The sequence below is a fragment of the Chamaea fasciata genome, unplaced genomic scaffold (assembly GCF_029207755.1).
Source record: "Chamaea fasciata isolate MVZ Bird 193981 ecotype frontalis unplaced genomic scaffold, bChaFas1.0.hap1 SCAF_3, whole genome shotgun sequence".
In the NCBI taxonomy this organism is placed as follows: Eukaryota; Metazoa; Chordata; class Aves; order Passeriformes; family Sylviidae; genus Chamaea; species Chamaea fasciata.
In genome coordinates, this window is record NW_027094088.1 from 36,609,424 (window position 1) to 36,621,912 (window position 12,489).

General features: G+C 39.5%; 1 protein-coding gene across 4 annotated transcripts in view; it reads left to right on the forward strand.

Annotated features, from left to right (window-relative positions):
• Nucleotides 1-12,489, forward strand: part of LTBP1 (latent transforming growth factor beta binding protein 1) — a 186,101-nt gene that overhangs the window by 132,360 nt on the left and 41,252 nt on the right. For all 4 annotated transcript variants that reach the window (XM_066178599.1, XM_066178600.1, XM_066178601.1 and 1 more), the window contains 4 exons: nucleotides 2,061-2,183; nucleotides 4,235-4,357; nucleotides 8,915-9,037; nucleotides 11,531-11,656. In XM_066178599.1, the coding sequence (XP_066034696.1) occupies nucleotides 2,061-2,183; nucleotides 4,235-4,357; nucleotides 8,915-9,037; nucleotides 11,531-11,656 (495 nt within the window). The remainder of the gene's footprint in view (nucleotides 1-2,060; nucleotides 2,184-4,234; nucleotides 4,358-8,914; nucleotides 9,038-11,530; nucleotides 11,657-12,489) is intronic.

Here is a 12,489-nt window from a genome sequence, read left to right on the forward strand (position 1 = left end):
CATTTATATTGTAATTTTCCAGGATTTAAAGCCAGGAACATAGCCACTTCTGTTTCATTAGCCAAGTTCACTTCAGAATTGGGTAGACTGCATTTAATTGGAGTTTAGGTGGAATTTTCAGTGCATGTTGGAAGAAATGGAAAAGGACACATGCACAGCCTGCCTCCTCATTGTCTTGAGATTGCCACTGTCCCAGGTCCCTCAGTGCATTTGTGTTGTACAGGGACTATTTGAAATAATTAAATTTTTTTAAGTTTACTTTCAACCACTGATTCATTTTTATTCCATTTTTCTCTCTGAACATTTTCACATCCAATAAAGTCATATCTCGTGATGTACCTAGTTGATAAACAAATTTAAAAAATAGGTTGACAAAACTTTCTAGATCACTTCATCCTCGTGGTTATCACTGTGATGGATTTTGAAGCTGCATGGTTAACTATCAATATTCAACCTGTACAGTTTTAGGGATCCCATTAGAAGATACCAAAACTAATACAGAGGTAAGCAGAGCTAATCCAAATCCCTCTAGGCCTACTGTAGGGAGCACCAATGGAATCAGTTATAACTCTGAATTTTATCTCAGAGGATTAAAGTTCTGTTTCTGGTTTTTCTGCTGGCTTTGTGGGGAAGTCTCTTGATCTTTGAGTCCCATCCAAAAATCAGAAGTAGTATTCCAGGTTTCTTCATCAAGCAGCTTGGAGATGAACGCGAATCTGTAAGAAGCAGTTTTGTTGTTCAGATGGAAATTTGTGTGCTTGAATTGAGTTCTCTGTGTTTGAACAGATTCTTCAGTTAGAGCAGTGGTCATGCACATTGAGAGCAAAGATCGAGCTTTGTAGAGCAAGCACATTTTGCAACAGCTGTGAGCTGAGAAATAAGCCTTGGAGAAAGGAATAAGTAGTAACACCTACTGAATGCCATAGCACAGCACCTGTGGATGTGTGCTGTCATCTCTCTGAGGGTATCACTCCTTCTGCTTGGCCAGGCTGCAGCAGGACATTGTGCTTACAGAGCTAGAGGCTCACGTGAGGAATGCAGAGTTCTAGGTCTTTGGGAATATGGATGATAATGGTGATTTTGTTTGTGTCTGGGGGAAGATGGGCTTTGTCAAAGGCAGGTGGTACAGGAGCTTGCAAAGAGCCATGCACGTAAATACACGTGAGGAAAATAGTTACTGCGCATATTTACAATAGCTAATAGGGGTTATGATGATGATTTAAAGATGTCTAATCTTCCAGCTTTCCCTGTGCTACAGCTGCCTTAATGGCTTGACTGCCTCAAATAATTAGCACTTCTTTATGCTGATAGGTTTTGTGTGCTTTGTGGTGGCAAAAGACAGGATAATTGGGAGTAATATAATTTCTGGCACATAAAAACAAACAAAGGGTAGTTCTTTTCCTGCACCAGTGAAGCTAAAAAAAATACAGCTTCTTTCCATAAAACAAGGACACGTGCTGACTACTGCAAACCCAAAATAAAGAAATAAAATTTGAAAACCAAACTTTTTTTTTTTTTCCTGAAGTAAAAGCCACTGTTAGAAGAAAACCGGTAGTTGTTATTTTATAATAAAGAATTAATTCTGGCTGGATTTATAGCAAAATATGTTTCTTATTTTATTTTTATGTTTGCTTTTTGCTTTGCTGATTTATACAACTTGCATTCAGAAGGAATTCTTGAAAATTAGTGTTAAGTAGCAGCACAGCAATTTTCACACTGGCTAAAGAAAGTGGCCCATCTAATTAATACCTTTCTTTCAGAGAAGGATGTAAGTAGATGTCTGTGGGATAGCTTATAGGAAAAAAAGGCTGCTTTCAAGTCCTCCTAAAGAAAGAATGGTTTGTGACTAGGAAGAAAGATTTTGCATAATCTGATGGAGTTCCTTGATGAATATGTAGAGTAACCTTACAAAGGGACCTGCATAAAGTGCTGAAATCCCATTGAAGTAAATTCCTCAGGAATAATAACCATGTTTATGGTGTGATTTGAATATATTCCCAAGTTCAACCTAAAGGTGGTTGTACCCCAGTTAATTTCTTGCACTTTCTTTCTATTCACAGATATAAATGAATGTCAGTATGGCAATCACTGTACAAATGGACGTTGTGAAAATACAGAGGGATCCTTCAGGTGTATTTGTGCCCAGGGTTTCAAACTCTCTGCATCAAAGGAGCAATGTGAAGGTAAGAGAATGTGATTAAAATTCATAAGGTTGCACTTACATTTTAGATAATATTTTTCATCTTTTGTTTTTGCATTTTGCTTTTAAGTGTACAACACTGATGCAAAAACCCCAAAAATGTAGCAATGTGTATTTCCATTTTATGATTTCTATGATCACTTTGTAGATTTTGACGTGTGTTGTAATGCCAATCAAGAACATGTAGTAAGATTTATATTGGTAAACCGGAATTTTTGCAAAATCTGTGGCAAATCTGGCATTTTGGAGGTTTAAGGGCAGTGACTTTTACTTTTTTTTCTATCTTTTTTTTTTTTTCCTACCATATGGGTGAGTGGAATCAGAAAACCTAGGCTGCTCCCCTTTGGAACCCAGCAGTGTCTCTTACCACTGAGCAGTTAACTCTGCCTGTACTAATGTCTCTATATTTCCGGGAGCACACTTAGAGAAAGAGAGTGCTTGGTGTCATATTTCTAGGAACAGTACCTGTACCGCCAAAGTGTCGGTTCCCACATTTCTTCCACATCTAAAATGCCCATCAGAACTGCTCCAGTGGAACAAAATTAGGTCTGAAGTTAGAGTGAAGTAGTCTGAGGGAGAACCTAGAGCATGTACAGGAGGTATGAATATTCCTCTCCCTAATTAGAGAATACTTGAAACTTTTCCATAATGGTGAAAATCTGGGACAGTGTCTCCAGGCTGTGGAAGTGCACAGAAACCTATATGTTTCTTGTCAGAAGTTGGATTTCCTTCTTTTTCCTTTCCCTCAGCTTTCCCTAAGTGTCTCTGCACAGCCCCAAACACTTCCAGACTTCTGAGTGCTAAAAATAATACAGTAAAACTAAATGATCGTTCATATAAATTTGTCAGGAAGTTTGAAACAAAACATCAGTGTAAGTTAAGTGTCTTGAGTGAATTAAATGTGCTGTTCAGGACACACAGCAGACTGATCGTGGGGAAAATATGTAGACAAAATTTGACTGCTTCCTCTGAGCCTTTCATGGAAAAGAGCCCTTGCCAAGCTGAGCTGGCATGTGCAGACTGTTGTTCTTAAAGTGCACCCTTCTGAAGTAATGACCCATACAGATGCCCAGCTGCTTCGTAGAGCCCCACAGATTTCAGTGATCCTTAAATTCCAAACTTCTGTGGTTGCAAGGAACCATTACTTAAGAGGTCAGACTGTACAGCCATAACACAGACCTGAAAAACCTCATTGAGTAACGTTCTCCTGTTTGAGTTGAGGTGTATTTCCAGAAAGACATTCAGCTGTGCCAAAATGCTAGAAGTGACCAAGAACTCACCATGTCAATTTAAATACTGCTCCTTAATGAATATTTTACAAATAACAGAGGGAAAATGGGCTTCCTAGCTCAAAAAAGGCATGTGCTGTGTTCTGAATTCAAAGTGTCACTCCCCTCCAATACTTTGAGTTTTCCATAGGAAAATTTAAGTTTGATGTTCAAGTTCATCTGTTAGCTCAAGCTGACCCCAGTTTATGAGAACTGAAGCACAGAGGGATTAGCAGTGTCGTGGACGAGAAGAGGCATTATCCCACAGATGATTAATACTGTTACACGGCAAGAATTTTAAGGAGTCTTAACCTACAGCTTCATAGTGGATTAGCCTGTCAGTGTGCATCTGAAGACCACACCCTGTTAAAAGGTGGTGATCCTGCTGGAAAGTATTTTGTGGGTTTTGCTGACTCACTGTAGTGGCTGACTTGTTACCTTTGCCAGATATAACAGAAACAAAAGCAGCTCTCAGGCAGCATGTGTGTGTATTTGTGAGTCTGTGTGTACCCGATTGTGCATTGAGGGATAAATTGACATTACATGAGAGAATGTTGAACACAGTCATCTCAAGAAAAACACACAGACTGCAGTTTCATATAACTTTATGCATTACATTCACTGTCTGTATTTAATAAATACAAACAAGTAGCACTGAATATTGATACTGTGCTTCGCTGTTTTGTTCAGGCTTGCTCTTTGTACCATTTGATGAGTAATTGTTATTTTTAGATGTGTAACAGTTTCCCTGTCTCTGCTGCTGCAGATATTAACGAATGCCAGCAGCGATCAGTCTGTACCAATGGACGCTGCAGGAACACAGAAGGATCTTTCAGGTGTATCTGTAGCCAAGGCTACTCATTATCATCTACTGGAGATCAGTGTGAAGGTAAGCTTAAGGATTTAAGCTACTGACTAATTTTTTTCAATAAGATCTTGAGTATTTCAGCTGTAGGTGTGAACTCTATTAAGAATGGAGTAGAAATATGTTGCCTCTCCTTCTTTCCCAACACTGCCAACCATTCGTTCTCACCAACACAGCCACATATTTAATGGATTCTTAGAAATAGTCCCTGTCATCTTTCCACATACAAAAAACCAGGACGTGTGTTTCCAACAGCAAGATTGGAAGACCAGTTGACAGTATTACCGAAAACAAGCCAGCCTTTCCAAACCTTGTTGTTTAAGCTCTGACACAGAGGCTCTATATTACAAAAGCTTCTGCCAGCATATGCTATTCTCATGGGGGCCCGCTAGTTAAAACTTCTTCTCCAGCTGGTTTTGGGAACCTGCATCCACCACAATCACACATGTGCGCTGGCAAGAGAAAGTATTTAGTAGATGACAAGTTCCAGCAGGATCTACTGGAGCTCACAGCTTGCACTGTCTCAAAAAGCAGTCTAGGTACTGAGCTTGTAGAAACAAAAGTAAGGAGTAAAAGATGTACGATATATGTAGCGAGAAATGCTGTGTTACAGAAAAAGCCATTCTCTTATCTCTCAAGTAAAACAATTTAATTGTCCAGTAATTGGCAAACTGTTTTTTTTTTTTTCTGATGAAGCATTTCAAAGCTACTCATTTCTTCTCTGTTGTTGGCTATACCATCTGATCTGGTACATCTGATGCACTAACTTACTAACAAGCTTCAGGAAAGATTCTGCCTCAATTGCTTGCTTGTCTCACGCTAGTAGGGAGAAGTAGCTCTCAGTTAGGGTCTCACTGTACATATGGCATTAGCTCATAAAAGCTTTTCAGTCTCTGGTGTGTGTTCTGTAACTCCTGGTACCTTGCAAGATACAGCTTCTTACTGCTGTTCTGCCAAATAGGGTTCTGCTGCTAGGTTATCCTCCACACAGCACTTGAAAGGCAGTCCTCACCTTCTCCCTCACAGCAATAGGTCAGGAATCCTCCTCTTCAAGTGAAGCAGGCAGAAGAGCAGTTCCCCTGGGCCAACCATATGCTGTTTTCTCAAGCCAAAGTTTCAAGAGACTTTATCATCGGTGATTATACTTGATTGGCCACATTCAGTGAGCGACAGCCTCTCCTGAAGTTCTCATCAACAAAGAATAAGGATACCTCACAAAATCTCCTCAGGACACTGACGCTCTTTGATCCTAAACTATTTGGAGAATATGTTCATGGAAGAACTTAAAACGATCTTCTCATCATTCGTGCCGAGTACCAGCATCTCTTGCATCAGCTTCCAGAAATCTGGGCTGATGGTGCAATGCTCTAGAAATTTGTGTCAAAGAATTTTGCTCTCATCTGGCTTCAAGATCTTTGTGAATTGCAGCAGATGTAGAGATATCTGTCAAGAATCAAAGAAAAATGTGTTGTAATTGATCACAGGTCCTTCCTGCCTCCCAAAGACAGAATAGATAATATGGTGTTATTCTTGACAACTACTCATCTAACTTGTTCTGAGTAGACTTCAGATGAGATTTCAAACTTCTCTTCAGACCGCCTTGGTGCATTTCATACAGCCTAAGAAGTCATGGTGGCTGTTGCAGCTCTCTATCACCTGGTTTGTCAGGATAGGTCCATGCTTTATCTTCAGCTCTTGCTTGATCTTGAATAAAGGCAGTTTTCAAGACAAAATAGTTTCAGACACTTCCAAGGCAAAAGAAGACAGATTGAATCAAACAAGGAAAAAGGGTAAAACCATTCTCTTACCCCAGGATCTTTGTCTCATTTAAAAGTCTGCAACCAAATTTGCAGCTTCTCCACCCAGTGACAGTGGTTAATTTCTGTTGCCACAGTTTGTTCACTGAAGACTTCCGTTAATATAACAAGTCCTGCACAAAATAATTAATCTCTTGAAGTGGAAGAAGTTCTTCTGTGCTTACATTATATCCCTTAAAAATTTTCTGAAGTGCAGGATGTTATAACTGCTTTTTGCACTGTGGAAACTAAAGAAAAAATAAGAAGACATCCAGTGTTTCTCCACATACTGGCCTCCAATTTTTGGATTAGCCTATTTACCTGAATGTTTTCTAACACTTCACAGAGAAAGCAGGAAAGAGATGACAAAAACTGTGAGCATAGCACAGCACAGTTGTCTGGAAAGAACAAAGAAATGCAAGAAATGTGTTGTTTAATTAGGTTTTCTTCTGGTGCAGACGTTTTCTTAAAGATGTTGCATGCAAGAATCAGTTTGCTGGTTTGATCATTATAACTTGTGCAAACTTCAAGGGGTATTGCAGAATTCGGCAGAATTATGCTGTGCTCATTTTCAGCTGTGCTTTTTGCAACTCCCTGGCTGAGGTTATTGTCTGGAAGTGTTTCATGCAGTATTTTACTTGTTTAAGAATAAAAGTTAGTTGTAAGTAACTTGTATACATGGATGTATACATGCAATATGTCTTCAAGATACACACCCACATGCATGCTTATCTTCTGCCTTAGTCTGTCGTTCAGCATCTTGTTCTTGAGATGAAGTGACATTGAGACGTGCTGCTCATTGTTGCCCTGAATAAGAGGGAACAGGAAGCATGAGGGCACCTGTGAGGCCTTGTATTAACCAACAGGGAGTGAGAATATGTGCCAGCAGGACTTACACACAGACTACATCTCAAAGAACTTTCTGGGAGAAAGTCTGAAGCATAAGTCTCCAGTGCTCTCCTAGAGCTTTCAGAGATTTTGCTTGCCAAAATGTTCAAGATATGCATGTGTCAAGGGTGGTAAAAAGCATTGAATGTCTCAAACATGACTTACTGCCTCTCATTTTCCTGGGGATTCTCATGCAGCACTCATAGGGTCTATGAAGAGTTGCATCAGAGAGAGGGAGGAATCCTATATGGAAAATAATGCGTTTTGACTGAATTTGGCAGAAGACACCTTCTTGTTGTGAGACTTGGCATTAACCTAGCACAAGGGAGTCATTAATTTTTCTCATGCTCCTAGTCAAAATTAATTGCTTTTTTAATAAGCCACAATTTATTTTGCAGTTGAAAATGGTTATAAAACATGTGGTTATCTAAAGGTCACAACTTTGTCAACATTAAGTGCAATTCTATCTTCAGTAACATTCGTGTAAGAAAACTATCCCTATTTCTTGCTTTTATTAAATAGATTAAATCCCAAGGAGAATGATACAGTGTGGGCTTTCCAAAGATAAATGTAGAAATGAGGTCATGTCCTCTTTTTAATTACAATTGTTATTCATTCCTGCAGCACAGGAAAAAGTTACAGTTCTAATCAGCTAAAATCCATACTCAAGAAATCAGATTAATCAAAGAGAAAAGTTTTTGGTTGCTGTTTTTCAAAGGAAGCTAACTACATTATCAAAGCAATAGGTTGGGCAGATTATTAGGTAGGACTCTGTGGAGGCTGAGGGAAGTTGCTTATGAGACAGTTTTTTAATTCGACTCTCTCACTTGCTCTTTGCTTTTAAAACTTAGAGGCACAGGCACCAAATACCTTATGATCTTTAGCTGTAATGAAACCACAACTGTATAATATCACTGGAATGTTGGCACTTGCTGACTTAATCCTGTACCCATAGTAGCTGTAGTCTGTTTCCTGCACTGGGCTGCCTTTAAGCCCTTTGAAAGACAACGGGAAGGAAAGACTTTAGGTGGAGACAATGCCAATGTCCTATTCTTGAAATATTTGATTACCTCGTGTCTAATTTGTATCCTGAAACTTTCCCTGCTGTGTGTCAGCCATTTATCCTATCGAGACGCTAGGGCAGAGTGTACAGGCCTGAGGCTTGATCCTGAACATGTTGTATAGGCAGCTGGGAAACAAGTTGCTGTGTGCCTGGACTCTGGAGCTGGATTTATGACTGGAGTGCAGCACTGTGCAAAAGCAGCCATTCAGCTTCATGACCCAGCTGCTAAAAGCCTGTGGAGTGGTTGTATTGCATCTTGTGAGCTGCATGAAAAGCCACCAAACAGCACAGCAGTGCACACAGTGCAGTCCCTGTCCTACGAGCCTCCTGCCCACGTGGCTGTTGTGTGAGCAGTCTCCCCAGGCACGTCCGGTCTGCTCTGACACACCAGCTAGGCTTGGGCTTGCCTGCTCTCAGGGGGACACCTGAGTCAGGCCACTTCCAATGCAGGGATTGCTGTGTGGTGGTTCAAAAGTGTCCAAAGATCACTATTTTAAATTTGTGTTAGTAGGTGTTTTTGTATCTGTCTTCCAAATGTGCAGCTGCTTAATTTCTTTTTAACTGCATTACTGTTAACGATGTGCTTTTGTGAGAGATGCAGATGGCCCGTGAGTCATATTTGCTAGGAATAAATCACATGCAAACTCAAATTTCAAAGCCCTCTAGAAATACGAGATGTTTGATGACATGATGAAAGGAAAATAAAAAAGAATCCTAAAGTATGCTAAACTTGATTTTCATGTATGCACATAGTTGCTTCAAGTTATGTTGAGACTATTAAAAATTTCATCAGTTTTGACATCATCTAATAATTCAGTTGCCTTTTTATTTCAGATGTTGATGAATGCCTTCAAGACAGTAATGTTTGCCTAAGAGGAAGCTGCATAAATACTGAAGGGTCTTACAAATGCACTTGTCCGGATGGTTTCCAGCAGATAGCGAATAGGGGATGTCAAGGTATGAAATAAGTGTACAAAATATCTGGATCATCAGTACAAATATGCAGGTTTGTAAGTGTAGCTCATGATAGTCACAGATCATGCTAAGGAAGTGAAACTCATTTTTCATCTGTAGTAATTTCTTCCTCTTCTTATTTTCTATTTCATTCATTCTATTCTCTCTGTAAATATATGCTGAGAAATTATTTCAAGAGGCTGAAGTCTTAGCCTTCATAACTTGAAAGAGAATCTGCGTTAGAACTAAGAGAGATGCAGTGCTGCTTTATTCCCAAATCCTGGAAACATTTATTGTGATAGAACATTCCATGTGTTGTAAATCAGAGATGTAACAACAAGAGCAGCATTGTTAGCATCAAGTCACATTAGGTATTGCCTCTGTAAAACACTTGTGGTAGTTTGTGGAGGATGGGTGGGGAGGAAGGGAATGTGTTATCTGAGACTGAGTCAGCATTGCCAAACCCAGGAAAACAATTCCCAGGTTTTAGTTCTGAATAACCCCATCTTCATGTTGGCACAACACCCAGGCATGCCTCATCACTTTCGCCCACCATTTTCGTGAGACAGAAACCATGGTATTAACTGGAAAATGATAACATACTCATTTTCTAAATGGCTGAAGGACCAGAACATTGAACTTTGCTTTGGCTGCTCTCTTATGCACAGTTCAGACTCGAGCTGAGAAACTGGATTGCAGCTCATCCACACTGTAGATCTTCTGCAACAAACACTAAATTCCCTGTAGAAGTTCTGAGTATTCTATGTGACTGCTTTCTAATACAAAAAATGTTGCATTCAGCATACGGAAGTGCTGTATTAGACCTTGATTTGGCTGATAAAAAAGATTTGACCACCAGCTAAAATCAGTGGCAGCTTTGATACCCCTCTATGCTCTTCACTTTGCCATTTAAAGTAGCAGATATATGCCTCATATTTTAAATGGATAAATAGAACTGAAAGCACTTAGGAGCCAACTAAGGGACAGACAGTGCAGACAGAGAGCTATTGAATTAAACTGGCATATTTATCACAGAGTGCAGTGTCTGCAAGTTGTATCTGGACTAGACTAAAAGTTAGGGATATGCGTTTTGGTAAGGAGAAAGTTGAAAATACTCCAGAACATGAGAAAATGCAGTTTGCTCTTTCAGAGGTATTATACTCAATTGCCCTAACACTGGTAATTCTGTTTTCCTGTCTTTTAATACATCATTCTACCTTGTGTAATCAGCTGGTTCAGTTTCCAGTATTTTTCCGGCAGTTTTAATACAGCTAAATCTTGACTACAGTATAAGAAGGTACAATACTGTCCTTGTCATTGCTGATTTCCCACCATTCCCAACTTTCAGAGGGCCTCAGGAAGTAGTTGATGGTTTGTATTTGCTATGAATTCAGAGAAAACTTTATACATGTAGGTGTTGTGTTCAGCACAGTGCACTGACTTTTCCATAGGCACCTCACACCAATACAAGTTCTTGAGCTGCCTGCCTCTTTTCTTTCCTCTTATGGCCATGATTTCAGGACACTGGTTGGAAGGTTTACACACAGGCTAGAATCAGTTTGTAGCTAGAGAAAATTCTATACTGGATGGCAGGGTCCTGAGATGATGATATTGAAATCATAATTTCTCTAGTATATCAAAATTGCTGGCTACTTTGATACATTCTGGATGGCTGTATGCAACAAGAGATACAGTTAAGAATGAGAAATTCTAGTGTTTGGATAAGAAATGAATAAGCCTCATGGGTATGTTTTGTTTGTAAATTTGTGTTCGATTTCAGCATGGTACTGAATGCTTCTTAAAGAGTTTTTGTAAAGCAAAAAATGCAAAAGTACAATTACAGCATGGATGGTAATTGATATGAAAGTGGTAGTACCTTAATGAAGGAATGAAGTTTTGAGGGCAGATTTGGTTGCTAAAATAAGACATCAATCAAAAGGAAGTACTTGTTTTTCAGATTCACAAGTTTGAAAAATGCTTTCTAAGTTTACAATGGAACCCAGCAAAGGAGATGATGATAAGCTCTTATATAGCAACCTTTTAGGATCATTCCCACTCCCCATCAGCAAAAAATGAGTATTTGGCTTTTATTATATAAAACCAGACCTCTGGGAAAGATGCACTTCCAACCTGCTAGTTAACATGTGGAGTCAGATGCCCAAGTTGACCAGTGTGCAGCCATCAAAAAGCAGCGAGATGGACCTGAGAATTCCTGTAACACAGAAGAAATGTTAGCTAGGATAGCCCTTATGCTGATATCCCACAAATCACTCTCTGCTCATCCTCATCACAGAGTGACATAGCAAGAGTATGATGCAGCAGAACATAATGACATCTATGCAGAGTTTAAGAATGATCCCAGGAGATCTGGTTACTCTGGAAGATGAGCCATTCACACAGCTATTTACATAGCCAGTGGAAATAGAAGATGTTTTTAAGATTAATTGAATTTGAGCTTTGATTTGCAAAGCTCTTTAAATGTCTCTGTGCTTTCAGATATCAATGAATGTGAGAGATCTGACCTCTGTTCACCCCACGGAGAGTGTCTAAACACGGATGGTTCCTACCAGTGCATATGTGAGCGGGGCTTTTCTGTGTCAGCAGATGGCCGAACGTGCGAAGGTGAGACAAGTTATATTCATTCATCCCCATTGATTTGCTGTTATTAGGAGCGTGAGAAAAATAGTCAGTTTCTACTCTCTCTAATATCTGCCACTTTAAGGCCCTTTGTTCTTTTTCTCGTAAATAGATGATGTGCAGAGTGTGTTTGGAAGTCAGGCTTCTGATAAGTTTCTGTGGGTAAGACACACATGAATATTTAGGATTATCTAAATTTAAGCTTCAGTGCATTACCAGCAAGCCTGAACTACCTGAATGTTCTCTTTGCTGTGTGGAAGACAACAGAACCTTGCTTGTCCAAACTTTTATTTAAAATACTGAGATTAAGCAACAGTGCAGTAACTCGAGTGAGGAGTTGTAGTGAAATCCAGTAGTTTTGTTATAGAACTTCAGGCATTTTGAAATGGCAGAAATGGAGTAAATAGCAGTAATTAGATCTTTTTAGAAACGTCAACCAGGAGCTTGGAATTTAGGGTAGCTAGGTTTTTTATGTTACTATATCATGAGAATATAACCTGTTGCTAATTGTATACACCTTTGCAAGTGATGTTGCTCTCCTGCACTGAATTTAAAACAGGACACTTGTTCTCAGTGATACCAAGAAGGTGTGTGGCTTTGTGAAGTCAGTGATGCTGATTGAAAATGAACACTCCCCTAACTGGATTAAGAATGGCTATTCTTATGGTTGAGAGGAGTGTTCAAGACAATAAGGCTTGTGGGAAAAGTTGAGAAGGGGAAAAAACTATATGGTAGTATTTCAGCAGGATGCATGCTGAGGAGAAGCACTGAGCAGATGATAGCTCAGTTAGAACCAATAGATAGCAGATCTCAGGCAC